Here is a 26,194-nt window from a genome sequence, read left to right on the forward strand (position 1 = left end):
TACCAAGTTGTTTGCCGTTGAGAACTGATGTCTCAGTTGACAGCCTCGCCGGCGCACCAAAAAAAGCGCCCCCTTTCCTAGTACAACAGTGGCTTACGGGCTATTGCATACAGTCTTCCTGAAATCTGTGCCTGTTTTTATTTTGCTTATTCTGATGCACCGGTCTAGCTGGTGTATCTTATTAGTTGTCCTATTCCTTCCCTATCTCATCCCTCACAATCTCCCAAACTCATATCCCCTTTCATAGTCATCACCATGGCTCTACTTTCCCTTCCCCCAGAGATCCTTGACAAAATATGCCAGTTATTTTGCAGCCACTGTCAAACCGAGTCTTTATCCCACTTCCCCCACAAACAAGCCCTCGTCACACCTTGCCCAAGTCAAATCTGGGAACATGATTCTGAAGGAGTCAAAGCTCTCGTCAACCTCTCTGAGACATGTCAAGCGCTGAACACCTTCGCCCTCTCCCATCTCTACCACCGCGTCAGTTCCAAGAGCGGTGTCATCGATCACTTGAGATTTCCCGTCTACAGCCCAGACTACCGCACCGATGCCCTCAAAAATGTGCGCAGTCTCAGCTTGGCGTATACCAGGGAAATCACCCATTTGAACAATCAATTGCTGGGTCGTCGAAAACGCGGTATCACTTTTAATGACATGGTGAAGCTGATGCCGAGGATTCAGCTCTTGCACATAACCCTCTCCTTCGAGCGTAAAATCAATATCCCCGAATCAACAACGCTAGAGTCACTGCGGTATCTACACATCGAGGGTCCTGATATTATCGGAGGAAGGGCAGAACCTTGCAACCTGGAATTTGCCGACCTGTTCCAGCAGGCGCCCAAGATCGACACGCTGATCATCCAAGCTGGTATATTGTCCTGGTCGTCAAGATCAACGGGACTTGGGAATGTCAAATGTCTCAAAATGGTCAACACCTTTGTTAGCCAGAGGGATCTCAGCTTTCTTGTTGATTCATGCCCACGGCTTGAGTCGTTCATATTCTTTAACTCAAAAGCTCCATCCCCACTGCCGTATTTGGGTGCAGATCGCGTGATACTCGAGACACTGCCGCAAGTTCTTTCTTTACGCCAGAACACACTACGCTACCTCGAAGTTTACTGGGGGCCTTATCCTTCTGGAACGAGCATCATGAGCTCGCTCAAAGACTTGACCAACCTTGAAACATTTATCTTCGGCGGTCAAGACTTCCCCTTCAAAGATGATAAGAAGAGAATCCCACTCAGATCATGTCTTGTTGATCTGCTTCCACCATCAATCCACAGCGTCACTATCGAATCAAAATACCAAAACCTTTACGAGCCTATGTGCGCACTGGCCGAGGCTACAAGAAACGGGTCATTTCCGAATCTGAAAGAGGTCCGACAGTATAATTTCGGCATGAAGCTGGGTTTCACGCTCGCAATCATGCAGACATTAGGCAATGGTCCGTTTCGACTAGACAATGATCCATATCGAGACCTGGAGGGGCTTCGACGGCGAAACTTCGACGGAAAGGGAACTTCTTGCATGGCAGGCTGTTAAAGCTAAGCAGACGATGCAATGTGTCATTCTGTGTATACGAGAAGGAACTTTTTGTACGTGACACTTTAGTGTAGAGGTGCTGTACTAGTTCATTCGAGTTTATGGATAGATAGCGGTAGAGATAGGATGCCTATATGGGCGAGCTGAAGGGCAGGAAAGCATTTAGAACTAGAACTACGTTCTCCATTAATCTACTGGCAGTCTGATTGTATTCTTAGTGCTTCTTACCTGATTCGATAACTGAGAACGAATGTTGCATCGGGTATCTGTTACCATTCTCTGCATCTTCCCAGAGATATGCGTATAGTTTCACAGCTCTGTCACGCCAGCCGTCGACTTTGATCTCGACAGCAATATTGTTTATCTGCATCTAAAGCAATTTTACCGTTTATTTTCTTGTGGCTTCTTGTGTTGCCTTAGGGCAATGCAGCCTAGCATGCAGGATATCTCAGCAGCATAGGCTATCTCAACATTCACGCGTTTCCCTCACGCGTCAAGACCAATCACCGCGTCACTATTCCTTTGCTTGTGTAACAATAAGTCATCATAAATCCCCTTCAACCCACCAGATCTTCTCTCTTCTTTTCTTTTTCCTTCATGCGTCTCGCATTCAGCTCATCATGATCAAACCTGCTCTCAATCATATGCCCCCAGAGATTCTGGCCGACATATGTTGGTATCTCTGCAGCCACTGCAAATACAAGCATCTGAGTCACTATCCCCACCCAAACTCACTCACAACTCCTAATCCCAACAAGCAATGAGAAGAGACTTCTGCTGAGGATATCACCGGCCTTGTGAGCCTCGCACGGACTTGTCGGCCCCTGAACGAGGTTGCATCATCTTACACAACATCAACGCAGTCGAATGGTCCGAGGACAAGATCAGTGAATTCCTGAGGGATCAGCGTCGCCACATGGAGCAGAGATCCAAGATCCGCAGCCTCACGTATCAGCCCAACCGCTTTCCGCTGTACACGCTACTATGCAGGACTCCTGAGCTTCAGCTACTCTCTCTGATGGACCGTGGGTATGGATATGGGTTCGCCGACTGTCAGACACTGAAAACCGATAAAAGTCTGGGCTTTCTGCGATATCTGTATCTTGGAACCGGACGGTCACGGCCCGACTACCCCTGCAACTTGTCCAACGTGGTCAACTTGTTCGTTATGGCACCAAATATCAAGACACTTGCCATCGAGCTCGGTCAACTCGAGTGGGTTGTCAAGACGTAGGGAGCTCCTCAAGTGCCCCTCGCATATCTCACATGTCTCAAGCTCCTGAACGTTTCTGTATCCGAACATACTCTTCGAGGGGTCCTGGAGAGATGCGGTCCGCTCGAGTCATTCATATGCATCTTCCATCACCGCACTCGTGCAACGATAACGCCTGAAGCACTCCCAGGAGTACTCCAAAAGTCTCAATCGACTTTGCGTTACCTGGAATACTTCTGGCAGACAGGCATCACCGGGCCAAGCACAATTCTCGGCTCATTCAGAGAGCCAGAGTTCAGCAAACTCAACACATTGGTTCTCGGTGGGACCTCGCTTTTTACCATTGGCACTGAAAGTATGGAAATGGAGGCCCGCGACCCGACAAGTCTGGTCAAACTTCTCCCCCCTTCCATTGTTGAAGTCAGAATTGACTCACAACACCTCCATGAGGGCATGTACAGGCCCATGGTGGCACTGGGCGAAGAAAAACGAGCTGGTTTGCTTCCCGAACTTCGGTCCTTCTTGCAGAGCAGTTTCGACGCTTCCAAGGTCCCTTACACCTTGGACAACCTCAGAGAACTATCTGAGAGATACAGAATCTCGTTTCAACAAGAGGCCGGGAGTATATTCCCGCCACCCGAGTTCATCTTCCGTGCAACGAGACCCGATGTTATTTCGATTTTGAGGGCGCGAAGTGTGAGCTCTTTTTGGGATGAATTATCGGAAGATGACTCGTAGGATGTTCGCCCATTTGCTTTTGGGGCAGTCTGTTGCGGTGCGATGATTCATGAGCTGGTACGAAAGAGCTAAACAAGACCATGCAACTCAGTCTTATGGTTACTACATTCTATGATAGCAATACAGTCTATTCTTTAAAATTGTATCTATAGGTTCTTGCTTCTTATCGCTATCGCTTGAAGCATTCCGAGATATCGTTGTGCAATTGAAGGTTGGCGAATCAGTAAGTGGATTCTAACTCATTTAGATCTCACCTCTTTTGTGACTCATTCGCGATCCTTCGACGCTAAGCTATACGCGCATATACGAGCCTCATCCGGAATCTCCTGCCAAGAAGAAACCTACATATTCCTGATAGTTTTCTCTGAAAAAAGCCAAAATCACAAAATTATTCTCGGTAGCCCAAGCAAGTCAGCATTCGCGAATGGCAATGGAGGTAGCTCAGCACTTCATCAAGGCAGAGAACCTGACCGACGTCCAAATCGCCGGTGAAGGTCTCGAATGCCTCGTTTATAAAGCAAGCTCGCCAGTCTATGGCCCAGTCGTTCTCAGAGTTCCCAGAGTCAAGGTCTACCAGAACGCCAATGACCCAAACACCAATTCTAGTGATCTCATCCAACAAGAGATGAAGATCTACAAGCTTCTTCAAGATGGTTCGGTACCTGTACCTAAGTCATATAAGTACCTTGAGGAAGATGGCTATCCAGCCATGTTGTGCGAGTACGTGGACGACGACGGGATAGGGATCACGTTTGAGGAGATGGGACGTGTAGCGGCAATGATTCACTCAACGCCATTAACCGATACAGCAATGAAGACAGTAGCATTCGAAACTGCCGATGTGTTCTCGACTATTGAAAAAAGACTCAAAAGACGCTTCTTAGTGCTGTCGCAAACAGTCCCCGAAGCTTCAGGCTGGGTAACAAACTGGGAACTCATTCACACCATCCTCGAAGGCCTCAAGCGCTTCCCTTCAAGCTTATTGCATATGGACTTTCGCGACGTAAATCTTCGTCAAAAACATGGACGAATAAGCGCTGTTATTGACTGGACAAACGCGCTCGTCGGCCCAGCAGCCATTGACCTCTTTCGCACGCTGGAGTTCAGTCAACTCGACGAGAGCTTTGTGAAAGGCTACACTGAGATAACCTCCTGGCCTGATGTCACTGCGCAAGAGGAATGTCTGCTGAGGCTTGATGCTGCTCTTGTCTTGGCGCTGGTGTTTACATCGGAGGCACCTGATGCTGAGAGGGCTGCGGTCGCGGTCGCAAGGGTCAAGGAACTCTCAAAGAGCCTGGTGGAAGCTACTTCGCGCGAATAAGAGAAATTTGGGTTAAATGGCACGGGGGCTATCCATTTATAAGACAAAACTTACAGGCTTTCAACGAGTTAATGGGACGGATTGGCGTGATGAAAGAGACTGGTTACATAGAATGGCATTACTCAACGTACGCGAGCAATTGAACTGTTTTGTTACTACATTCTGGTCAATTCACGAAATGCCTGCATTCGCAATATGCGAAGTATCTGTAAAGAGCGTCTAAATTTGCTCCTTATCGGGACCTCCGCCAGTGAGTGTTAAGAGCACGTGTCTTGTCTGTGTCTGAAGTCTTATTGAGACCATCCCCAACTATCTGTAAGCCCAACCTTCAGCGACAGTATCTTCAACGTTCAACGTAAATCGCTAGCTTCACAAAGCATTATACAGAATTATTTTTGAACATTATATTAGTTTATTGTCATAAAGTATGTGTGTATATATGCAGTCTATCGTCCACCCCAATGCACCAACTTATCATGACACTTATCCCAGCCCTCGAAATACGGCTTTCTCCTCTCATCACCCGCACCCCCAACTCTCGCAAGATACTCAAGCACCATGTTTCCCCAAAGCCAGCTCGCGGGTCCCTTGCCCGGATGTGTCTGATCCTTATACAGCATCGACAACGACGAGATCAAGCGTCCCCACTCAAACACTTCATGGCCCGCCTTCTCCGCCGTCGCACGCGCAAGTCGTTCAAGATCATAAATACTCGCATCTCTAGCATCGCTCTCTCGATGCATAGTCATAGCGCGGAACATAACAGGTGCGTCCCCGAATTCAGTGTGTATTCTCTCAACAAACGTGCGGATTCGAGCAGCGACGAAACGGATTTCTTGCCAGACTAATTGACGAACGCGCGTTCCCATGGGATATACATCTTTCTCATGGTTAGCTTCACCAGCTTCCCAGAATGCTCGTTGGTCCCAGAGGCCGTTTTGCCAGAGGATTAGATCTGGGTGTCCGTTTGGACCGCGGACTTGATCGTGGAGAGGAGTCCAGTATTTATCCCATCGTTCTTCGAGGGCGATTTCCTCCATGTCATCCATCCACCACCAATCGGGACGGTATGTCATACTACCAGCGAAGTGCCAATGGTGGAACGTCAAGTTGAACTCGGGAATATCGCAGGAGGCGATGGTGTGTGGCTTAGGTTGCTTCATGCCGCGCTTGAACTCGCCGCAGAAGAATTGCATCATGAATCGATCGACTGAATCGCTGAAGAGAATGATGCGACGACCCCAGAGCCAGCCAAAGCCGCCGTCATCCTTCATTTCAGCAAACGCCTGGACGCTCGCCTCGCCATTGGCGTTTATCGCCTTCTTTCGTCGGGTACTCTCAGCAATTGCCTCAGCAAGCCATTGTCGCGGTGTAGAAGCAAGTTTGACGAATGCATCTTCAGGTTCCGTCGCATTAAAGATAACCTCGCCAGCCGCAGGATAGACTGCATAATCGGGCGCATCCGCCTCAAGCAGATCATCTGTAAAAGGAATCCATTGTGTCTTTTTGTACTGATCGGTACCGTTTATATCAGCTGGAATATAAAGATAGCCAGGTCTTCGATACGGATCTTCGCAGTTTAACTCTGGAATCTCGGGTGTAGAATTGTTGGAGGCGGTATTGTTCTGTGGTGATCTGTAGTAAAGTTAAACAATCGTTAGCGCAAGCCAAGAACAATGCCAAGGTTTTTCGCGTGCTGTCATCAATTCCGGGGGAACCCAACGGTCGAAGAGACTAAGGAATGTTGACGTACGGATACGAGAAAGCATTATCCCAATACTCTTCAGCTTTGTTATGTGCGTAAACCCACGGAACTTCTAATGATTCTTGGAAAAATGTGAAAACAAGGATGAAAAAAGAGAGAATGGCTGCGATGGTAACGCACGTCATCAATGGAGAACGCGACATTGTAGACATCATCATCAAGACGACGTTTCAAAGGAAAATACAAAAGAGTGGCTAAGACAACACAACACAACAGAACACAAGAAAAAGGGAAAAAACAGCATCAATTGAACAACCTGGGGCAACACTCTATAAAACTCAAGCTCCTGATCCCAAACACTCCGTCCTGCGATTACATCGCTCCAGAAAAAAACCACAGTGTTGATCATTCTCCACTACCCCTTAATTACCTGCTACATGATTTGATGTCGGAGTGTATAAGAAACAAGGAATAGGGTCCGACGCGTAACAGAAGCGGCAGTTATTGCACGGGATTATTTAACTTCTGACACTAGATCGTGGGTCCCTTGGTTTCGGAGTGTGGGTTTGCACGTATCAGATGCGAATAAGCCTGAGGCGATCGCAATGAGTGAGGTTCCACTGGATGATGAAGATGTCACTGTGGCTGAGAATGATTCATTTAAAGTGATGATCGATCGAAGATGATAGTCATGCGAGATTATTCTATGAGATGATGTTTATGGGTTGATGTTATTGAGTGATGCGTTATTGAAAGAGTGATTGAGTTAAGAAGCAAATTTAAGCTTACCGATCTTTAAAACGCCTCGGTTCTAGAATGATGCATAAAAACAACGCCACTGCCAAGATGAGCTTGGCAACTCTAACTTTCTGTCACAGTCAAATCAAACAGCCAAGCCAGACACTTGGTGACAGGAGGAGCTGAAAAATAATATCCCTTGCAGACGTCATCTCCAGATAAACTGAAACATCGAATTAATTAAAACATGGGATAAAAAAGGATGGAAGTAAAATTGTGGGAAAGTGCAAAAAATCGACCACGCCAGGAGTCGAACCTGGAATCTCTAGAGATTTCTCGATTTGCTCGAAAGCCGAAATCTAGCGCCTTAGCCATTAGGCCACGCGGCCCGATCTTGTTTGTTGAAGGACTAGGGTGTCAGCCGTATCCATGAATGGAGCTGACATCCATTTCTTGGTTGAGATCCGCCTCATTCAACCGTGCGCTTGGGTCGTGGTTAGGTTGTTGATGCGTTGCAGACTTCCAAGGCTGTCGCGAGACTGGATCAAAGGTCTTGCGCGCATCGGCTTTATATTGACGTGGCTGTGAAGTAAGTTTCTCGAGCACCTTGCTTGTTTGACATGCCTCGACTCAACGAGCTTGGACGATGCTGGTACTTGAACTCAATGGGAAGTAAGCATTGCTATAATTATTACATGCATAAAGAAGCACTAAAACTGAATGTTCCATTTGCAGCATCCTGATCCTCAATACGATCCCAGCCTCACCTTCGCATGCCCTTCATGCTCTAAATGTTTCTAGGCTCGCCGATTACCCTGAACTGAATTCAAAAATGTCAGCGCTACAGCAGCACCGGTCGGCTCGGGCGGTATGGATTGTCTTGGATATCGGTAGGTGTCTGTGATTGCGATTGCATCTTCATACTGAGCTGTAACGCGATGTGATGAGATAGTTGTGTGACAGGCTTGGCTGTCATGGCGTCTTGTGAAGATGGGTTGGTTGACAGGCGGGGTTTGTTCCATCAGCGATGAACCGCAACACCACCATTTCATCTGTTCAATCAAGAGAGTAGTTTCGCCTCAAGATACTACATAGTATGTAAAACCCAACGTCTCCCATAATACTTCAACTTACACAACTCACTTTCCTCTGGTCTTGATTAACAACAGCTTCACTGATCCTTCAAAGGAACCCCGACTTCCGAACCTCAACCTCCACAAGTCCCCCCGGCCCATCGCCTCTTCATGGAGAGCAATTGCGTCAGGAACAGCTCGATGGCAGCATTGCCGTGCCCGATGGCACAATGTGCCAGACCCAACCAATCACCACACACCCACAGCACGCAATTGTGAGCCTTGCCCCTCTGGGGTCAAGTGAGGGGCTGATTATGGTGGGGGCACACCCTTTTTAGTGAGGGGTGCTGTATCGCGATGCTTCTTTTTTTGGCGGGGTTGTCATGATGGACCTTTAGACCTTGTAGAACTTCATTATGAGGGATAGAGATATTATGACTGGGATAGCTTGAGTAAATAAGTGACAATAAAAATAATATAGGTAAACATGTGTTAGTTACTCGAAAATAGGATGCATTCGTATGAGGGATGGTTTATTCAAGGTCTGAGGGGTTACCGTTACAACGCCAACGCCAACATCCGAGCCCCCCCAAGCTTGGCTTTCCAATCACCAATATCACTACCCTCGTGGCGTATTCAAATTGCCCGGCCAAACAACCCAGATCGTCATCTTAGCATAATAACGCAAGCCTCTTCCAATCTGCCCCTAACACCTTTGCTCCAACAAGGTGCAAGCTAAGCCAAGCTCCCTCCCCGAGAAACCACATCTCCCTATATAATCCCCCCTCTCCACCCCTCCCTCCAAACTAACACCTTCTTCTCTTCATATTTCTTTCATCAACACAAAAATCTACACAAAATGTCTGCTCCCGCTCCCCTTCGTCTGGGCTCTACCGCCCCCAACTTCCAGGCCGAGACCACAAAGGGCAAGATTGACTTCCACGAGTTCATCGGCGACAACTGGGTCATTCTCTTCTCTCACCCCGAGGACTACACTCCCGTCTGCACCACTGAGCTCGGTGCTTTCGCAAAGCTTCAGCCTGAGTTCACCAAGCGCGGTGTCAAGCTGATTGGTCTCTCCGCCAACACTATTGAGTCCCACGAGGGATGGATCAAGGACATTGGTGAGGTTACCGGCGGCAACGTCGAGTTCCCCATCATTGGCGATAAGCAGCGCCAGGTTTCTCTCCTCTACGACATGTGAGTCTTCTTTACACAGATCATGATTGGATTAAGCTAATGGTGTTTAGGATCGACCAGCAGGATGCTACCAACGTCGATGAGAAGGGCATCGCCTTTACCATCCGATCCGTCTTCATCATCGACCCCAAGAAGACCATCCGCACCATCTTCTCCTACCCCGCCTCCACCGGCCGCAACGCCGCCGAGGTTCTCCGCGTCATCGACTCCCTCCAGACCGGTGACAAGTACCGCATCACCACCCCTATCAACTGGGTCCCCGGTGAGGACGTCATCGTCCACCCCTCCGTCAAGAACGAGGAGGCCAAGACCCTGTTCCCCGAGTTCCGCATCGTCAAGCCTTACCTCCGATTCACCCCTCTCCCCAAGGAGAAGGTTCTTCCCCCTCAGTAAACAAAGTTACAAAAAGCGGTTTAATATTATGATACCTTTGCAGATGAGCGCAAAGGACGGGGATTAGTACGCCATGAGATTGAGGTCTTGTGATGGAACGACCGGTCCGGAATAGATTAGTCTAGATTTGAGCCATTTGTGATAGCTCTGAGATGAAATAAATGAAGAAATGATCAAACTTTCTGACTCTATGAGCGTGAAACCATGAGAACTCCCTCTTATTGTTGACACGTCCCTCATGCGACGAGGTCATTTCTGATCGCGGGGTTTCGGGCCATCGGTCACCGATACCGGCGTTAAGCTTTCAGGGTCCACACAAGCTTGTGAATTCATCATAACCTCGGTGGAGAAACAAAGCCGGATTGAGTATGATAATCACGAAAGCGATTCTTCAATACGTATATGTCTTCAGAAGTTGTCCAGGCTTGAGATCTCCAGCTTTGAGAACGTGGTCTCTAATTACCCCGCGCACCAAAGCCACAGTGATCATGTTACAGCAACTAACGTGCAAACACGAGTCTGTTGCTCAACTTGACTTCGTAAAATTGTAATTTATGTTTATGAGCCCGTTTCTATCATAAATGATCGCGCTGCTTCAACATTTCGAGGGATTCTTTGTACAAGAACCAGTGCCTCGTAGTCTGCCCAGGGCCTTCTCAATCACTTCTTCACAAACTCAATCTTCCTCGCCAACCAACATCCAATCGTCACTCCAACAATACCACCGTTCTCATCCCGATGAAACACAAGCGTCCAGTCCCCAGGCGGCTTTGCATCCATACCTCTCGGGTTCGCAAGCGCCCAGACATCCCCTCCAAGATATCTCATGAACTGAGCTGGACTATGACCCAAGAACCCCTCAAACGTGCCAAACATGAGTCCACCTTGGTCCACGCAATGGAACGTTGAGCCGATCTCTTCGGAGTAAAAGTCTCCTGTGAAAGTTGAGTTATCGACGGGTGTATCGCCGATCTTGAGACGCTTCGCATTGAGAGTTCTGTTCTCCTTCAGACGGTGAATTCGAAGATCATCGCCGTTGATGACAGCTACCATTGCGCGAGATTCAGCACGTTCAGGGTCTGTCAGATTAACAGGTTCAGCGTAGTTAGCATAGTTAACCACGATCTGTCCCTTTTTGCCATTCTTGATCGTCACAGCCAACTGAGTTCCTTCATCGAGATAGATGCCAGGCCAAGCAGGCGAAGCATCTACAAGCGTCGGCGGCGGAGGTTTCTGAAGAGCCAGAGTACTCTGGATAATATGTTCGACGAGTGTAGCAGCATCAGCTTCGTGATTGAACATGGCAACAACTGAAAGACGCTCTTCTGGTACATGAGCCCGATAAAGTCTGAAACCGCGAAGAGCGCCTCCATGGCCAATTCCGGATACGCTGCCATATTGGCTGTGACCCAAACCTTGGGAGTATATCGAAGGAACACCGTCTGTGAAAGACGTTGGCTTGAAGATTGCGCGGTACCAGCTTGTAGGATCGAACACACTGCGATCCAAGAAGGACTCGTAAGCAATCATGTCGCTGAGCGAGGCAATAATACCTGCATCGCCAGCCCATTCGATGCGGTTCTCAGCAGGGATATAACCTCGGTCCTCATCACCTTCATATCCAACGCAAGGCGGGGGAAGTTTCGCCGTGTCAGCGCCAAGCTGAGCAGTCTTCATACCAGCCGGTCCAAAGATGCGCTCATTGAGTAGATCTGAAAGTGACTCTCCAGTAGTAGCTTCGACGATTCGGGCTACGATGTTGAAGTTGGTGTTGCAGTAAGAGTACTCCGTTCCAGGTGTGAAATGCGTCGACTTGATCGTCTTCAACACCTTCTCATTGTGCTCAGCAATTGAGTAAGGATCCTCCGGCTTCGCACCCCAAAGTAAAGTAATAGCCCAATAGTCGCGAATCCCAGATCGATTGTTGCACAAATGATCAATCTTCAACTCCCCAGTCTTGGCAAGCTCTGGAAGAAGCTCCTTCAACTTCTCCTCAAACTGCTCCTTCACGTCACCCTTCTCCGCCAACTTCGGCGTAGGATTCTTTTCCAGATCCGCAACCAATCCACAGAGCATCTGCTTCGAGATTGAGCATATAGGAATCAGCGTATCATCCTTCATGGGGATTCTGCGGTTGAAGTCTGCGTATCCCCAGACGCGCTGATCAACGAGGGCTCCATCTGAGAGAACGGCGACGGCACCGCCTGGACCGCGGATGCGGGCTGGGGTTGTCTTTAGGATATCTTGGACTATTTCCTTTGACACGGGCATTTTGTTTGATGATGGTGTTGGTGGTGATGAGTGCGGGGTTGGAGGAAGTGAGTGAGACCACATTATACGGGAGCCAATTGGAAGGTGGGACAACATGCACTTTGATAACGCAGCAACTGCGAGGCTCACCATTGTGTGGAGAAACTGAACGACATCACGGCCACGCCATAGTAAAACTTGTGCATCTTCTTCTAAGTAGGAGTATGGGATCCAATCCGGTTGTCTCGTGAACTTGTTTGCTCAATTGCTAAGTGTGGACTGAGCTAACCTGGAGCTGTCAGATATCATGTTTGCTGCAACAACTTGAGCAAGTCTTGTTTGCTAAATCATATCGCATCCTGGTATGAGGCACCGATATTAGTATGAAATATAGCCGGAGAGTGATCTACAAATATGAAACTTCAAAGCTGAGAAAGCCACAGCTGACTCGGAGTTTCTCTGTGCCGCTGTTGAGCATCGCTCATAAGTATGGAGATCGTCGATCATCCAAGTAACAGTATGCATCAACAACCATACAAAGAGAACGAGTATTTAAGTGTATGATTGGAATATAAGGACCATAGCAGATCCATGCCATATATCACTGTATTTAATAACTGGTAAGGCCCAACGCAGTCCGACCTTAGTTACTTGCTATTCGTGGCTATAACGTGTTGGTATAAGGATGTTGGTCGAACTGCTCCGTAATAACTTGTTGACTGTCTGGAATCTAGTCACAACCAGGAAGAGCTGTTCAGATTTGGCCAGCAAATCTATTCATTGAAGAATGCAAGGCGAAACCCTTGGGCCATCTCCAAGAGACAGCTCAGAGCACTGAAGCTCAAGCCATTAACAGGCGAAAACATCCGCTTCTACGTTACCTTTTTCCACGATGTATAGTCTTCAAGTTTCGCTAAAGATTTTGTACCATGTGTATAGACATATGTGAGAGTCAGTTCGTATTGTATCCTTGTCATCTTGCTTGATCATAGTAGCGCAGCATAAGCAGCCACAACTATCTCCTTCAAGTCACATAACGCACATTATCGATCTAGGATGCAGCAGACTGAAACTAACTATTATAGCAAACAATAGTACGCTTGTTTTCTCTTGTCGAAAGTGTGTGGTTACAAGTTTGTAAAGGCACCCCTTAGACTATACAGCCACTGACCGGACCAATGTCTCCACACATTCAGATCTGGTGCCTCGGACTAGACTTAGAAAACGAATTTTGGAAATGGGGCAGATCCGCCATGGCGGGAGCGTGATATGATCTATGGAAAGACTCAAAGCCTTCGAGTCAAGGGCCCGCTGGTGACATGCCGTTCCGTCGTGTCTACCATTGGTATCGTCATCTCCATCACTAAAAGGAAAGTGGTTGCTATATCACTGAAGATAAGGGCGCAGTCGTCCAAAGGGGTAATATTGCGAGGAAATGATGGACTAAGACATAGCCCCTAGTGATATGTTAGTACAGAAAGACGAGTTTCACGACGACTCTGAACGACTTCACGGCTGGTGGACCACTAATCACCAGCCTAGAATACCCTCAACAGGCGCCGTTGGAATGTCGCGCTCTTGTGTCCCCGCATTCAACTCTATCTGAATCTACGGCCCGAGAACGTCGATTAATCTCAACCGTACCAATTGTGGCTCCTCATGTTGTCATTCACTGGCGTCCGTAATACGGATATCTCGCCTCAAAACGATTGAGTTGAGCACTAATGCATGGCACGAATTGCTCTCCTTGACGTTCAGCGAGGGGGAAAGAAACCGTCAGGGATGAATTGAATTCCAACTATAGTACCAGCAAGGAAAACCAGGAGGGTATAAAAATTGAGAAAGCTTCGGATACATGTCGACGATAAACTCAGCTTTGAAGGATTCTACCAGGGTGGTTTTTGCTTCGCCCCATCTAACGTTAGAGGAAACCCAATCCTGGATGGATGGATCGTAGGCAGCAAATCTCCCTGTCGTTGGACTTTGGCAATACAAATAATAACAATCCATCTATTGGTTTTATGCGCAATTGACAAAGTTATGAACAAGTTATCTCCTCCCTCATGTTAGTGATGACATTCACGAACCCAGCTCTCTGGGTACAAAACAGGGGCCCCCTTGTCGCTAAAAAGCCCAACTGCTTCCACTAGCCTTCTAGGCGCTGTCAGTTTTTCCTTTAGGGGGCCCCGTCAACTAACGTGGATTAGACGGGACCGAGGAAATGGTTCAGAAACCCCTTGACGATAATTCTCCTTTATGATGATTTAACATTAAGGACGAAGCGATGACAAGCCGTTTCTATAAGACCCGGACCTATAGTAATAACAAGTGCTTGTTATTATTACCAGGCATATTATGTCGATCCTAGTTCTTCCCCTGAGCCGTGTTTGTGTTTGTGTCTCCATTACGGAGTAGTTCTCAGTCAGCAGGGCCTAGGACAGTGGAGGAGGGTTGTGTTGGGCGATTCGCTTGCAAATGTGCCGCAGTTGGGTCGATTATGCAGTCGCTTGAGTGGAGGATGTTATTGGTTGGTTCGTCCCAACTCGAAGCGCTTGAACAGAATGTCATGTTACCTCGACTCCTGAATATCTATCGACGGAGAAGAGACGGATTCTCCCCAAGGAAAAATAAAACATCTCCGCGGAAATTTTATCATGTCTATCTGAAACATCCCCATCGAAACCCCTTTGTCGTCATAGTCGATCTCGTTCTCAAGGATTCGGTTCCAGAAGCTTTGTCGTGTCCCCTGTATCCGAAACCAAGCCTGTGCCAGGAGCTAATAAACTTTGGCCCAAGTTGACAACTGTCGACAGTCCATCCATGGATCCGCTTCCTTTTTGTAGGGGACTATTACGAGATGAGGAGACGTTCTAAAGGCTGCAGATGCAGAAATTGAATATCAAACAAACATAGAAACAATACGTGTATACAATTAAAAGATACGAAACAGAATATGTATATCTGCCAAGTATTATATGCTGTGCTCTATTCGCAGCGTCACATCAATCACTTTATAGGCCACTATCTTTTGAACCCTCTCCTTAACTTTTGGTGTCCGTGCACTCAGCTGCCAAATGTCCCCTTGTCACCTCCATTCTTTCCACCTTGACCTTGACACTGTATTGGTTCAATCCCTTCATCACGACTTCAGGGCCTTTGTCCCTGGCATATGTCGGTCCAGTCACGAAGGAAAAAAAAGACCATACTGTGCCGTGCCGTGCGTGGTGCGTGCCACATACTGCTCGCCTTGCATTGCATATCTGCAGGTGACTTGATTACGGTTACGGTTACGTTTACGGCATCTGATTCTGGACTGGACTGTTCTGTTTCTCCAACCTCCTGAACCCTACCCTTCCTTATCCGTACGTACCGCACCGTACATCACCAGATTTCCTCTCTCCTTGCGACTCACACGAAATTAACGACCTAGCCTTAGCTTTCCAGCATCTACAGTACGTACGCCATCTCGTCTTCATCATCTCCTCCTCTATCCCTTGGCCTTTTCGTCTTCCCTGCCTCCACCGCGTGGCCCTGCCCTTGTCTTGTCTTGTCCGTCCCGCCCCGTCCCTGTCGTTCTTATCCTCCTTTGGTTGACCATCTCGGTCCTGTCTCCAGACGGAGCCTCTTCCCCCGCGACCAACAACCGCCACGACTCTATCCGCCCGCCCGCTACTCTCCTCGTTTAGCACTCCTTGTATCTCGTTGACGTGACCTTGACAAACGCTTCAGTCCTTCCACGTTTTCTGATCAGCATCCGGCTCCTCGCGATCCCCTGGCCCTGTCCATCTGGCCTGGCCCTGTCGTGAAGTGGCCTTGGGACCCAGTCTTTGGCGGTGACGCCCCTGTCCTCTTCTCACCGGATCGAACTCACGATCTCCAGCGCGACGTCTCGGGCGTTTCCATTGCCTTGGCTCCCGTCTTCTGCAGCCTGGGTCCTCGACTGCTGCTGCTGCTTCTGCTTCCTATTTGGTCAGCCCCTTGTTCAAGCTCCTTTACTCCTCCCCTCCGTCGCAAACTGCTGCACTTCAATCGCCTCATGTTTCGCTATTCACGATCCTCAAGCAAAGCATCATGGTTGATTCTCCGGAACTAACAATCCGTCAGGATTCAGCAGGCGACGAACCTTCTCGTTTCCCCGATCTCGTTAACGACGAAAAACCTACCGGCCGATACACACCCGATCTTCTTGCTGGCGTTTATCGAGGAATTCGAAAGCTACCTTCAGTCAAGCTCTCGAGAAGTCCTTCACGGTTGCACTTAAAGAGCTCATCTGGTAGTCTACACTCCGCTCATTCCTCCACCTCGAGTGCACCCCCCGCAAGCGAAGCACCTCCTCAGCATGCTCGAAACTTGACCCTTCAGTATAGTCTGTCGAAACCTCTACCACGGTCGCCGCCGTACCAAGAATCTATACATCTCCAAGATTCGACCTCCCCCAATCTACCTAGTGTGCCAGAGGGGGAGATTCCTTCACCGAAATTCTTCGATCCGTCACCATCGACTTCACCACTACCGACACCGCCCCCGAAGACAGAGAGTTTCTTTGCTAGCCGATCAAGCACCATGGAGTCGACCTCTGCGCCACCGCAGCACCCATATGGCGCCCACGAAGCCAATAATAGCATGAGCAGTGTGTCGAGTGCCTCCAGATATGACTCGCAAGAGCAAAGCGATGGTCTGAAACCCAGAGGTACTGGATCAGCTTCTGCTGGGCCATCGCCTAATGTCGCTCAGGGACGGTCAAACCCCGTAGGCGGGCCTTCCAATGGTCCTTCAACACATCTATCTGGCCTCATGTGCAATGTTCACCGAACGACTGGCCGTGAGCCCCATGCCCTAGTCGGAGCTACAACTACCATTCTGGGCGACAAGCTCTATGTGTTTGGAGGCCGGATCTTGTCTAGAAGTCGACCTGCTCCTCTGACATCGGATATGTACGAGTTGGATCTCATTCGTCGACACTGGACCAAGCTGGAAACAACAGGCGACGTTCCACCACCTCGATACTTTCACTCCATGTGCGCTTTGGGTGACACCAAGATGGTTTGTTACGGTGGCATGTCACCCGCCCCTAATCAACCTCCTGGTGGCGACCAACAGCAACCCGAAATCACTGTCATGTCTGATATCTATATCTACGACGTCAATACCAGAGCCTGGACCTTTATTCCGACACAAGACCCTCCTCAGGGCCGTTACGCCCATTGCGCCTGTATCCTCCCTTCATCCGCCACCTTTTCTTCGCACCGCGCTCCTCTTTCTGCTCTGCAACATAATCCTTCGACTAGCAACCCTAACGAGGGCCGAATCGGCATTAATATTGATGGTTCAGGTGGTGCAGAAATGGTCATTGTTGGTGGACAGGATGGCAGGAACAACTACATTGAGCAGATCAGTGTCTTCAACTTGCGAAGCCTGAAATGGACCTCCACACAGCCTTTGGACAGAAGCTGGGGTGCGTATAGGAGTGTGACCGCCCCTCTTCCACCTTCAGTGGCTTCCAAGCTTGGCCGACGACAATCGAACGGCATACATCGCCATGATGGAGGTATCAGTCAAGAAGCTCGGGAACCAGGCGCTTCGATGTTGATTTACTGCAATTACAACTTCTTGGACGTCAAGCTCGAGCTACAAATCCGGGCACCAGACGGTACGCTCACGGAGAGACCGATGTCGGGCAACTATTCACCCCCAGGATTGCGATTCCCGAACGGCGGAGTTATCGATACCCATTTCGTCGTCAGCGGCACGTACCTTACCTCGTCTCGACAAGAGTATGCGCTCTGGGCTCTGGATCTGCGCACCTTGACATGGAGCCGTATCGACGCCGGAGGAAGCGTGTTCAGCCAGGGCAGTTGGAATCGTGGAGTTTTATGGAACCGCCGAAACACATTTGTGATCTTGGGCAACAGGAAAAGGAGCCTCGTCGATGACTATAATCATCGACGTATCAACTTTTCCAACGTGTGTATGGTCGAGTTGGAAGCATTCGGCTTTTACGACAATCCCCGCAAGACAAGTCCGCTTTCAGGTTTCATCTCAGCCAGCAGCCCTTATGCTGGGCCTGGTCTGAGTTTGGCGCGCAAAGCTGGATACACAGCGGGTGGACGATATCACTCAAGGGCGAGCGAGGAGCTTGGTGAGAAGTCATTCGCCATGCGCGAGCTTGCCGATATGGATATTCTATGCATTGGTGGCGAGCGCATTCCAGTCAACTCGAGAATTGTCGGACGGCGATGGGGACCTTACTTTGTGCAGCTTCTTCGCGAAGGAACGGCGACACAGGATGGAAGCGATGCCATTACCCTTAGATCTGGTCTATCTAGCAACCCTCTACGCGCGTCGGCTATTACAATCACACCAAACTCGAGGGTGGCAGATAGCTCATCTTCTATGGTCAGCACTGTTGGCTCATCACTGAGCTCTTCTGGTGCCCCTTCAAGCACCGCAGCATCAAGCATTACCACAGGCGCCATGGGCCATGAGGCCAATCCGACGAACATCAACGCGGCGCCTACACCTCACTCACTACCACCAAACTCACGACCGAGATGTCTTTACCTCCCACACACATACCTTACGATCCAGGCGCTGCTTCATTTCCTCTACACCAGCTCTCTACCCCCTCCGACATCTCCTCTTTGCACCCCACAGATTCTTTGCTCGCTACTCCAGATCGCCCGGCCATACCGCATAGATGGACTCTTGGAGGCTGTAGTTGAGCGACTTCACGCCTTGCTCGACAGTCGCAACGCTGCGGCTGTTTTCAACGCTACAGCCATGGCAGCTGGCGGTGGCCGAGGCATTGATGGATCTCTCAACCCTAATTTCTTTGTTGGAAATTTAGATCCTGTTGGCTCGCCTACTGCCACCTCTGACTTTTCTCTGGGACACACGCCTGGTGACAGCTTCTCATCAGATATACAGACTCGAACTGAGGGTCTCACTCTCAACACCAATGTGCAACAATTGAGTCGACCCTCCAGCGATGAGCTGTCTGCTACAACAAGTCAGAGCGGATCAGAATGGAGTTCATCAGAGATCGGTGGTAGTGAACGCGACAACTTTGTATGGAACGGTGAACTAAGCAGTGTAATTGGCCTACAGAAGCGAGGTCTTCGAGGCTTGATGGAGGGCAGGAGGATGAGGGAACGAACAGGCACAGCAGCTGGTGGAAACGGCATGGGACCAAGCTACACAGGTGGACAGGGCCAACAGCGTGTTGGTCTAGGAATAGCAGGATCATAAGCTGATCAGGGCAATTTATGAAGTGGGTTAGGGATGGACTCGGCGAAAATATTGTGACATGTAATGAACCCAGTCACGATCTGTAGAAGAGGTGGATTTTGTAGGAGCGTATATGAAGCATTGATGGACATAGCACTTCATAGTAAATAGCATATCATCACGTCTGATGAGTTCATTTGTTAAACATTTCACCAAACTTCGATCCTCATTCATAGGATCCGTTCTATACACATACTTTAAATCATGCTAATGAACAATACAATGGGTATCCAATCTATATGCAACTCCCTCTACAACTTCACCTTTCCACCCTGCAGCTCCCTCCAATCCTTCTCCGTAAACGGCACATAGCTCTCACCCTTAAGCCAATAAATCTCTCCAAGACTCTTATCACCCGTCGGATCAACACCTGCCTCTCGCAGCGTATGTTTCTGCTGCTTCATAGTCCCCGTGATCTGTCCACCGCCGAGTTCACTCATAATTCTCAAGAACAACGGTCTCGCGAACTTGGGTAACTCAGCGCGCACGTGGGTAGCTATATCCTGCATTGTTTCTCCCGTGGGATCGGAGGATAAATGGACCGCTGCACAACCTGCTCTTCCATCGTGATGGGGGAGCGATACGCCGTAGACGTTTGCTTCTTTGACGGAGGGGTGTTTACACAATGCATCGCTTACTTCAGCGGTAGATACGTTCTCGCCTTTCCAGCGGAATGTATCACCGATACGATCATGAAAATAAATTCGTCCATCGCTATCCCATCTCACGACATCGCCTGTTCGAAACCATGTGTCGCCTTTACTAAACACATCGCGAAGGACTTTTGCTTCTGTAGCGGCGCGATTGTTGTAGTAACCTTGGAAGCGACCAAATGGATTTCCTGACGGTAGACGGAAGAGCATTTCGCCTGGTTCACCGGTACGAGCCTTGTAGCAGCGTCCTGTACTGGGATTGCGCTTTGGGAGATCAGTTTCCCAATCTACTTCTACCAAAGCGACGGAGAAACTCATGATGAGGTTGTAGACCCAGCCATTGCGACCGATTGCGCCGGCGGCGTAGTCGTTTTTACTGAGGTTGAACGTTGCGAAAGTTCCTTCTGTTGCAGCGTAGAACTCGCAGATTCCTTCGACGCCGAAACGTTCTTTGAACTCATTCCAGATATCTGGCCTTAACCCGTTTCCGAAAGCTACTTTGACGTTATGCTTCTTGTCGAGACATTCACCTGTTTCAGGATCGTGCTGTGGTGGTGCGGCGAGTAAGTACCGAAGAGTCTCGCCGACGTAGAGGATTGATGTTGCGCCCGAGTCGCGGACTTCATTCCAGAAAGTCTTGGTTGAGAATTTGCGACCGAGGGCTTGAGTGCTTCCTGAGAGGAGGGTTGCGCTGAAGGAGAAGATTGTTGCGGAGGAGTGATATAGAGGCATTGACTGAATGGTTAGCATGGTTTGAGAAAAGGAGGATGAGGACTTACAGAGTACATAATGTCGCCTTTTGATCGGTCAAGGAGTTGCTCGGCCATTGATCCAGCAACGATCAACTTTCCCCATGATACAATGGCTGCTTTGGGCATGCCAGTTGTACCAGAGGTGTAAATGAGAATAGCCATACTCGAAAGACTCTTCTCGGATCGATCGGAGTCCGGCGCGCGAACACCTTCTGTTGCAGCGATCTGAGCTTCAACCTCAGGAGTATGAACAATGAAGCGAATATCCTTAAGCTCATCACGAACATCTTGTCCAACATTCTCCTCAACATTAGGATCCACGATACACAATTTCGTCGTAGCAGCCTTCAAACAATGAACCAACGAAGCTCCTGAGAGGTTATAGTTCAAAAACGCCGGCTTCGCTCCAATACTCCAAAGTCCCAACCAAACAAAGATATACGTATCAGAGTTTTGAAAGTCGAGCGCAACGATATCACCTTTCTTGACACCCTCGTTCTTAAGCCACTGTCCATACTTCAATACCTGATCGTAAACATCTTTATACGAAAGCCGCTTTCCCTCGAATATAAGTAATGCGCGATCGGATGTTGAAGAATTGGTAGCTATGTTTTCGAGGAGGTAGTATAGGTTGAGACGATCGGTCCATTCGCGATAGTACATTCGTGATGCGGCGATGGTTACGCAGCGAAGGAGGAAGAGGTCGTACCATGTTGACGATCGGGCGTTGAAGTATGCTAGCGAGGCCGCGATTGCGGGGGCGGATATCGAAAGAGGGACTAACGAATTAGATTGTCATTTCCTCTCAATTTGGTAGATTTACTTACGAGGCATTGTTGTTAATGCGAAAGAAAGAGTTGATGAGGAAGAAAGGGTCAAAGTCGTTGACGTGGGTCGATGGTCTGATAGCGATAAGACGGTGACGACAGCGCAACTCCACTAAAGCACCGACGACCGAGAGTTTATATAAACGTTATAAACACTATAAACTGCTTGGCATTGTCAAGAAACGAGTTTGTTGGTTCATGAATGCTACAGTTTTTCGCCAAGGGTACCAAGCAGCTCAGCTGGCACTCCACGACGAGACAATTGCCCCATTTGAACTAGATTTCTGCAACCTTGTTATAATTGATGTTGTATGCTTTGAACAGGTGATTGTGATGCCTCGGCTGAAAATGAGGCGTAGCAGAATTGATGCGGGGAGAATCTGGGGAAGTTGAGATATTGGAGGATCTATAAAGGATGTAGTAAAATATGGAAATGGAATATTATGGATCTATTGATGGTTCCTGGCGATCTGTTAACGATAGCGCCCGTTGTTAGATGCAGTCAGCACGGCCTTTGCAGGGGTTGATGCGATGGACCGGCGCTGAAGGCAGTTGATCGATAACAGTGAACAGAACGGCTAGAACGGTTATGAGAAGAATAGAGTTTGTTCTTCTGTTTAAGCTAAACTTCGTTCGATTGGTAGGTAGGGTTACAAACACAAAACAGTGTTAGGGGCTTAAAGCGTTGGAAAGGTTGGCGTTGCAAGGTAGAGCGTTTGGCGCAAACGCTGAGTTTGACGAATTAACTGGATTTTTACCTCACTACTACAAGAAAAAGAGAATTTTATATTATAATATGCATATAATTGCAAGGAACCAGGAACATATACAATTGACCAAAGTTAGCATTACCATTGAGTTGGTAAATCGCTATCGGCATCGGACCTTAGACTCCCCGATCTCACGTGATATCGTGATGTCGTGTAGCTAAGCTCCCCATCCCTCCACGCATCGCTCAAATCGACAGGGAGCTCTGATAAGAGCCTCTTCAACATCCCCGCCTCAACCTTTCAATCAAAACGGCATAATGGCGCCCGGCGACGTCAAAGACACTTCCGCGGCGCCGTCCGCACCGCCTCCTGAGAAACCATCTGACATTTACAGGAGAACCCGCATCGTCATCTCCTTTTGGTTGATCGTGCTGTGTTTGGGTGTGCCGATATGGTGGAAGACTACTACGATTTACCGAGCGAATCTTCCGCTTGATGGGATGATGCAATGGGCTGAGGGAAAGGTGAGCAGGGACCTGGGGTGGTAATATGGGGTTGGTATGTGGTTGCTAATGAAGGGGTAGGCTTGTCGTCCTGTGTTTCCTCTTCAGATTTCTGTTAAAGCAGATGCGCTTCAGGAGAATGAAGCGCAGAATCTTGTGCGATTGACGCAGCATGCTCTAGACGATCACAACGACTTCTCTGGGCATCATCTGCGTCTTCAACTTGCCCCTAAGGGGGGCGCTTCACCTTCACCCGCTGCCGACGATGATTCGCACGTCGCCCTAACGATCCAACTTGCGCCTGGCGAAAGCAACTCTGCTACGTTAGATCCTGACTCGGCTGTTCTCAACATCGCGTATCCCTCCAACGCAATTCCTTCCGCATCTTCATCGTCCTCCGCCCTCGCAACATATATCGCAAATGAGCTCCAGTCTACATTCTCCGAAGAACAGTCCATCATTTCATACCTCCTATCGACGTCTTCGGCCCCCGATGCTAAGCCACAGGGATTGACCCCCGAGGTTGTCGACATGTTGTCAAAGCGAACTACACGATCCCTACGATACTCGCCGACGTACCATCTTACATTCTCCCTTTTCACAGCTGGCGCCGCACCGAGTACATGGGATATCGAAAAGGCGATCGAGGAGTACATGAAGCCCATGCTTGATGTGCTAGGTCCAATCCATAATTTTACGATTGATACTCAGGTACAGCTTTATGCGACACCTGGTGCTCAATCGCAAGTTTTGAGCAAGGAAGATCTTGCATCTTTTATCAATGCTGCCGAATGGCCATTGTCTCCTTCAATTGCTGGCGCTCCGACTGTCAACTTTGTTATCTACATTGGCGACCAGAAGATTGGCCTCGATTCGGAGGCAGAGACGTCACAATCGTGGATGTTTCCTCAATGGGGCAGTGTATACCTGCTTTCGCTCCCCGAGACAACGACACATGTATCCAGTGAAACACTCAAGCAGCCAATGCTCACATTCACTGGACACTTGTTGTCACTCCTGGGTACACCTCAATCAGGTTCCCTCCCCTTGCGACTATCTACCCTCTCTCGCATCCGCTCAGCAGATCTCCTCCTCCGCGCCTCCTCAACTCTCGGTTCTCTCGCCCGCCTATCTCTCGCCCTCCCCTCGATCTCAATTCCTCACAGCGTCGCCGACGGAGTCGCATCAACGATGGAGCATCTTCAACAAGCGTGCGCCAGCTTGGGCGCTCCCTCTGGCCTTCTGCACGCTAGAATCGCAGAGGAAGAGGCAGAGCGAGCGTTCTTTGAGAAGAGTATGGTTGGGCAGTTATACTTCCCTGATGAACATAAGATTGCGGTGTATTTACCGTTGCTTGGACCAGTGGGTGTTCCATTGGTTATGGGACTTATTAATGAGCTTAGAGGATGGATTAAGAGGAGGAGACAGAGGGCAAAGGATGCGGGGGAGAAGAAGGCCCAATGAGATTAGATTTGATATAGAAGATATATATGAGCATTAGTAGTATGTTTCCGTTTTGTATTCCCAATTGCTTGTCATTATGATGTGTAAATGTAAGCCACGTGGTTGAGGTGATCTATTTTTACTTGTGATTATCCCGGATCTCGGCTCTTTTTCCCCGTCTGTGCGCCAGCTCTTGACGTAACCCATATTCCCTCCACAATCCCATGCCATCCTGATCTCTCCCTGTTCCTGCTTATCCAAACCCAATTGAACCCTCTCAACATGTCATGACACGACCAAAATGCTTCCAGAACCAACACTCACACTAACCCTCCCCAGCATCCACGATGGCATCACCCTCGACTGTCGAATCTATCACCCGCTCTCACTGTCCGCGAACCCGAAAGCTCCAACATGGCTGAAACATGCTGCTGTCGTGGCTCATCCTTATGCGCCCATGGGAGGATGCTATGATGATCCTGTGGTTGGAGAAGCAGCTGCGCAGTTACTACGGAAGGGGTTTTTGGTAGGGACTTTTAACTTTCGGTAGGTATTTTGTTGGTATTGGGGGGTTGAAGCTGATTGTGTAGAGGTGCGCATGGATCTGCGGGACGGACTTCATGGACTGCGAAACCTGAACGAGACGATTATGCCACCGTTGTCGCTTTTGTTCTACACTACGTCCACGACCTCGATCCCTTCCGAGAGCATATCGATAATACTCTCCACAGCGAACCCTCGACGCCGACAATGTTAGAAGCGCCGATTAGTTTAGACGCAGCTGTCACTTCAGCTCCTCGGCCACGACCCGTTTTACTCATGGGCGGCTACTCCTATGGCGCAATGATCGTAACGCAAATACCCCCCCTCGATGCAATTCTCCAACCATTCATATCACCCATCGCAGGCTCTGACGCCGCAGAAGTTCGACTACGAGCTGCACATCTTGCTGAACAGCAGAATATTGTGCTTGCGAGTGCCCGCGCCGCAATGATGGAGGGGTCAGCGCGGGGGAGGAGTAAGCGAGGTGTAAGAATCGGAGGTGATGAGGGTGGGAGTCCACGACGAAGTCATTCTAGTGCAAGGAGGAGCTTTTCTTTGGATGATGAGAGGTTTAGACGAGGTGTTCACGATTTTATTGCCAAGGCGAGAGCGGGAAGACATTCACGGAATGTTTCGCAGAATCAGAATCCACCTACAACGGTCATACCGCCTGAGCCGGGAGAACATCTCCCCAGGATTACGGATCTCACTATGCCGAGACCTGCTTACCTCATGATCTCACCTCCCCAAGGCGTGGTCACACATCTGGCGACTATGTCTCTCCTCCCTTCAGCATTGGTGAAGAACAAAGATCCACAGGATGTAGCAGCGGAGGAAAAGCTGTTGCGAAATCCGTCACTTGTGATTTACGGAGATGAAGATGGGTTTGCGCCTGTGGGGAGATTTAGGAGTTGGAAGGCGAAAATGGAAGGGAAGATGGGATCGCAATTTCGAGGGACAGAGATTGAGACGGCGGGACATTTTTGGGTGGAGGAGGGGGTTTTGGAACAGTTGAGGGAGAGGGTTGGGGGGTTTGCTGATGAGTTACTTGCGGGATAGGAGGTTTATATGGGCGTTTTCTTGGGATGATGGAGTAATGTGTTACTGGACTTCACGGATAGGTTGAATTGATGGCTGGTATATGGCAAAGGATGGGCCAGAAACGAGTAATGAATGCAGAGAAAATATTTCACTTGGAGCTGGTTCCTGGAGAGATCGCTGATGAACACAATGATAGGCAAGTCAATATGGTGAGTTGATCCATGAATTTATATATCGCAATTATATGCAACAGCCGGAT

The 26,194-nt window shown here is 49.0% G+C and overlaps 9 protein-coding genes and 1 non-coding gene across 10 annotated transcripts; 6 read left to right on the plus strand and 4 right to left on the minus strand.

The window, feature by feature from the left end:
- The first annotated feature begins 173 nt into the window (after positions 1-173).
- On the plus strand, positions 174-1,661 carry BKA55DRAFT_720079 (uncharacterized protein). Its single transcript, XM_046200983.1, has one exon. The coding sequence runs from the start codon at positions 256-258 to the stop codon at positions 1,543-1,545; it is 1,290 nt and encodes a 429-aa protein (XP_046041478.1). The 5' UTR covers positions 174-255; the 3' UTR covers positions 1,546-1,661.
- A 2,149-nt stretch (positions 1,662-3,810) lies between these two features.
- Positions 3,811-4,977, plus strand: BKA55DRAFT_585960 (kinase-like domain-containing protein). Its single transcript, XM_046194507.1, has one exon. The coding sequence runs from the start codon at positions 3,921-3,923 to the stop codon at positions 4,815-4,817; it is 897 nt and encodes a 298-aa protein (XP_046041479.1). The 5' UTR covers positions 3,811-3,920; the 3' UTR covers positions 4,818-4,977.
- A 286-nt stretch (positions 4,978-5,263) lies between these two features.
- On the minus strand, positions 5,264-6,725 carry BKA55DRAFT_529355 (uncharacterized protein; the record flags this gene model as incomplete). Its single annotated transcript, XM_046189069.1, has 2 exons — positions 5,264-6,452; positions 6,571-6,725. The coding sequence occupies 2 exons, from the start codon at positions 6,723-6,725 to the stop codon at positions 5,264-5,266; spliced, it is 1,344 nt and encodes a 447-aa protein (XP_046041480.1).
- Positions 6,726-7,555: 830 nt separating this feature from the next.
- BKA55DRAFT_t302 lies at positions 7,556-7,649 on the minus strand. The gene has a single exon. It is a non-coding gene; the product is annotated as a tRNA-Arg (tRNA).
- A 1,290-nt stretch (positions 7,650-8,939) lies between these two features.
- Positions 8,940-10,101, plus strand: BKA55DRAFT_744362 (thioredoxin-like protein). The gene is made up of 2 exons (XM_046201593.1): positions 8,940-9,533; positions 9,584-10,101. Exons 1-2 carry the CDS (start codon positions 9,193-9,195, stop codon positions 9,924-9,926), a joined length of 684 nt encoding a protein of 227 aa, XP_046041481.1. The 5' UTR covers positions 8,940-9,192; the 3' UTR covers positions 9,927-10,101.
- A 27-nt stretch (positions 10,102-10,128) lies between these two features.
- BKA55DRAFT_585967 (beta-lactamase/transpeptidase-like protein) lies at positions 10,129-12,228 on the minus strand. Its single transcript, XM_046194508.1, has one exon. It carries the CDS (start codon positions 12,195-12,197, stop codon positions 10,587-10,589), a length of 1,611 nt encoding a protein of 536 aa, XP_046041482.1. The 5' UTR covers positions 12,198-12,228; the 3' UTR covers positions 10,129-10,586.
- Positions 12,229-16,739: 4,511 nt separating this feature from the next.
- BKA55DRAFT_600006 (uncharacterized protein) lies at positions 16,740-19,424 on the plus strand (the record flags this gene model as incomplete). Its single annotated transcript, XM_046196465.1, has 1 exon — positions 16,740-19,424. One exon carries the CDS (start codon positions 16,740-16,742, stop codon positions 19,422-19,424), a length of 2,685 nt encoding a protein of 894 aa, XP_046041483.1.
- Positions 19,425-19,714: 290 nt separating this feature from the next.
- Positions 19,715-21,702, minus strand: BKA55DRAFT_698088 (uncharacterized protein; the record flags this gene model as incomplete). The annotated part of the gene is made up of 3 exons (XM_046200484.1): positions 19,715-20,851; positions 20,896-21,647; positions 21,696-21,702. 3 exons carry the CDS (start codon positions 21,700-21,702, stop codon positions 19,715-19,717), a joined length of 1,896 nt encoding a protein of 631 aa, XP_046041484.1.
- Positions 21,703-22,661: 959 nt separating this feature from the next.
- BKA55DRAFT_657053 (phosphatidylinositol-glycan biosynthesis class S protein) lies at positions 22,662-24,445 on the plus strand. The gene is made up of 2 exons (XM_046197472.1): positions 22,662-22,929; positions 22,990-24,445. Exons 1-2 carry the CDS (start codon positions 22,723-22,725, stop codon positions 24,370-24,372), a joined length of 1,590 nt encoding a protein of 529 aa, XP_046041485.1. The 5' UTR covers positions 22,662-22,722; the 3' UTR covers positions 24,373-24,445.
- Positions 24,446-24,511: 66 nt separating this feature from the next.
- BKA55DRAFT_585975 (Alpha/Beta hydrolase protein) lies at positions 24,512-26,179 on the plus strand. The gene is made up of 2 exons (XM_046194509.1): positions 24,512-24,897; positions 24,942-26,179. Exons 1-2 carry the CDS (start codon positions 24,653-24,655, stop codon positions 25,951-25,953), a joined length of 1,257 nt encoding a protein of 418 aa, XP_046041486.1. The 5' UTR covers positions 24,512-24,652; the 3' UTR covers positions 25,954-26,179.
- The last annotated feature ends 15 nt before the right edge of the window (positions 26,180-26,194 follow it).

This window comes from Fusarium redolens (genome assembly GCF_020744475.1).
Source record: "Fusarium redolens strain MPI-CAGE-AT-0023 chromosome Unknown BKA55scaffold_32, whole genome shotgun sequence".
NCBI classification, from domain to species: Eukaryota; Fungi; Ascomycota; class Sordariomycetes; order Hypocreales; family Nectriaceae; genus Fusarium; species Fusarium redolens.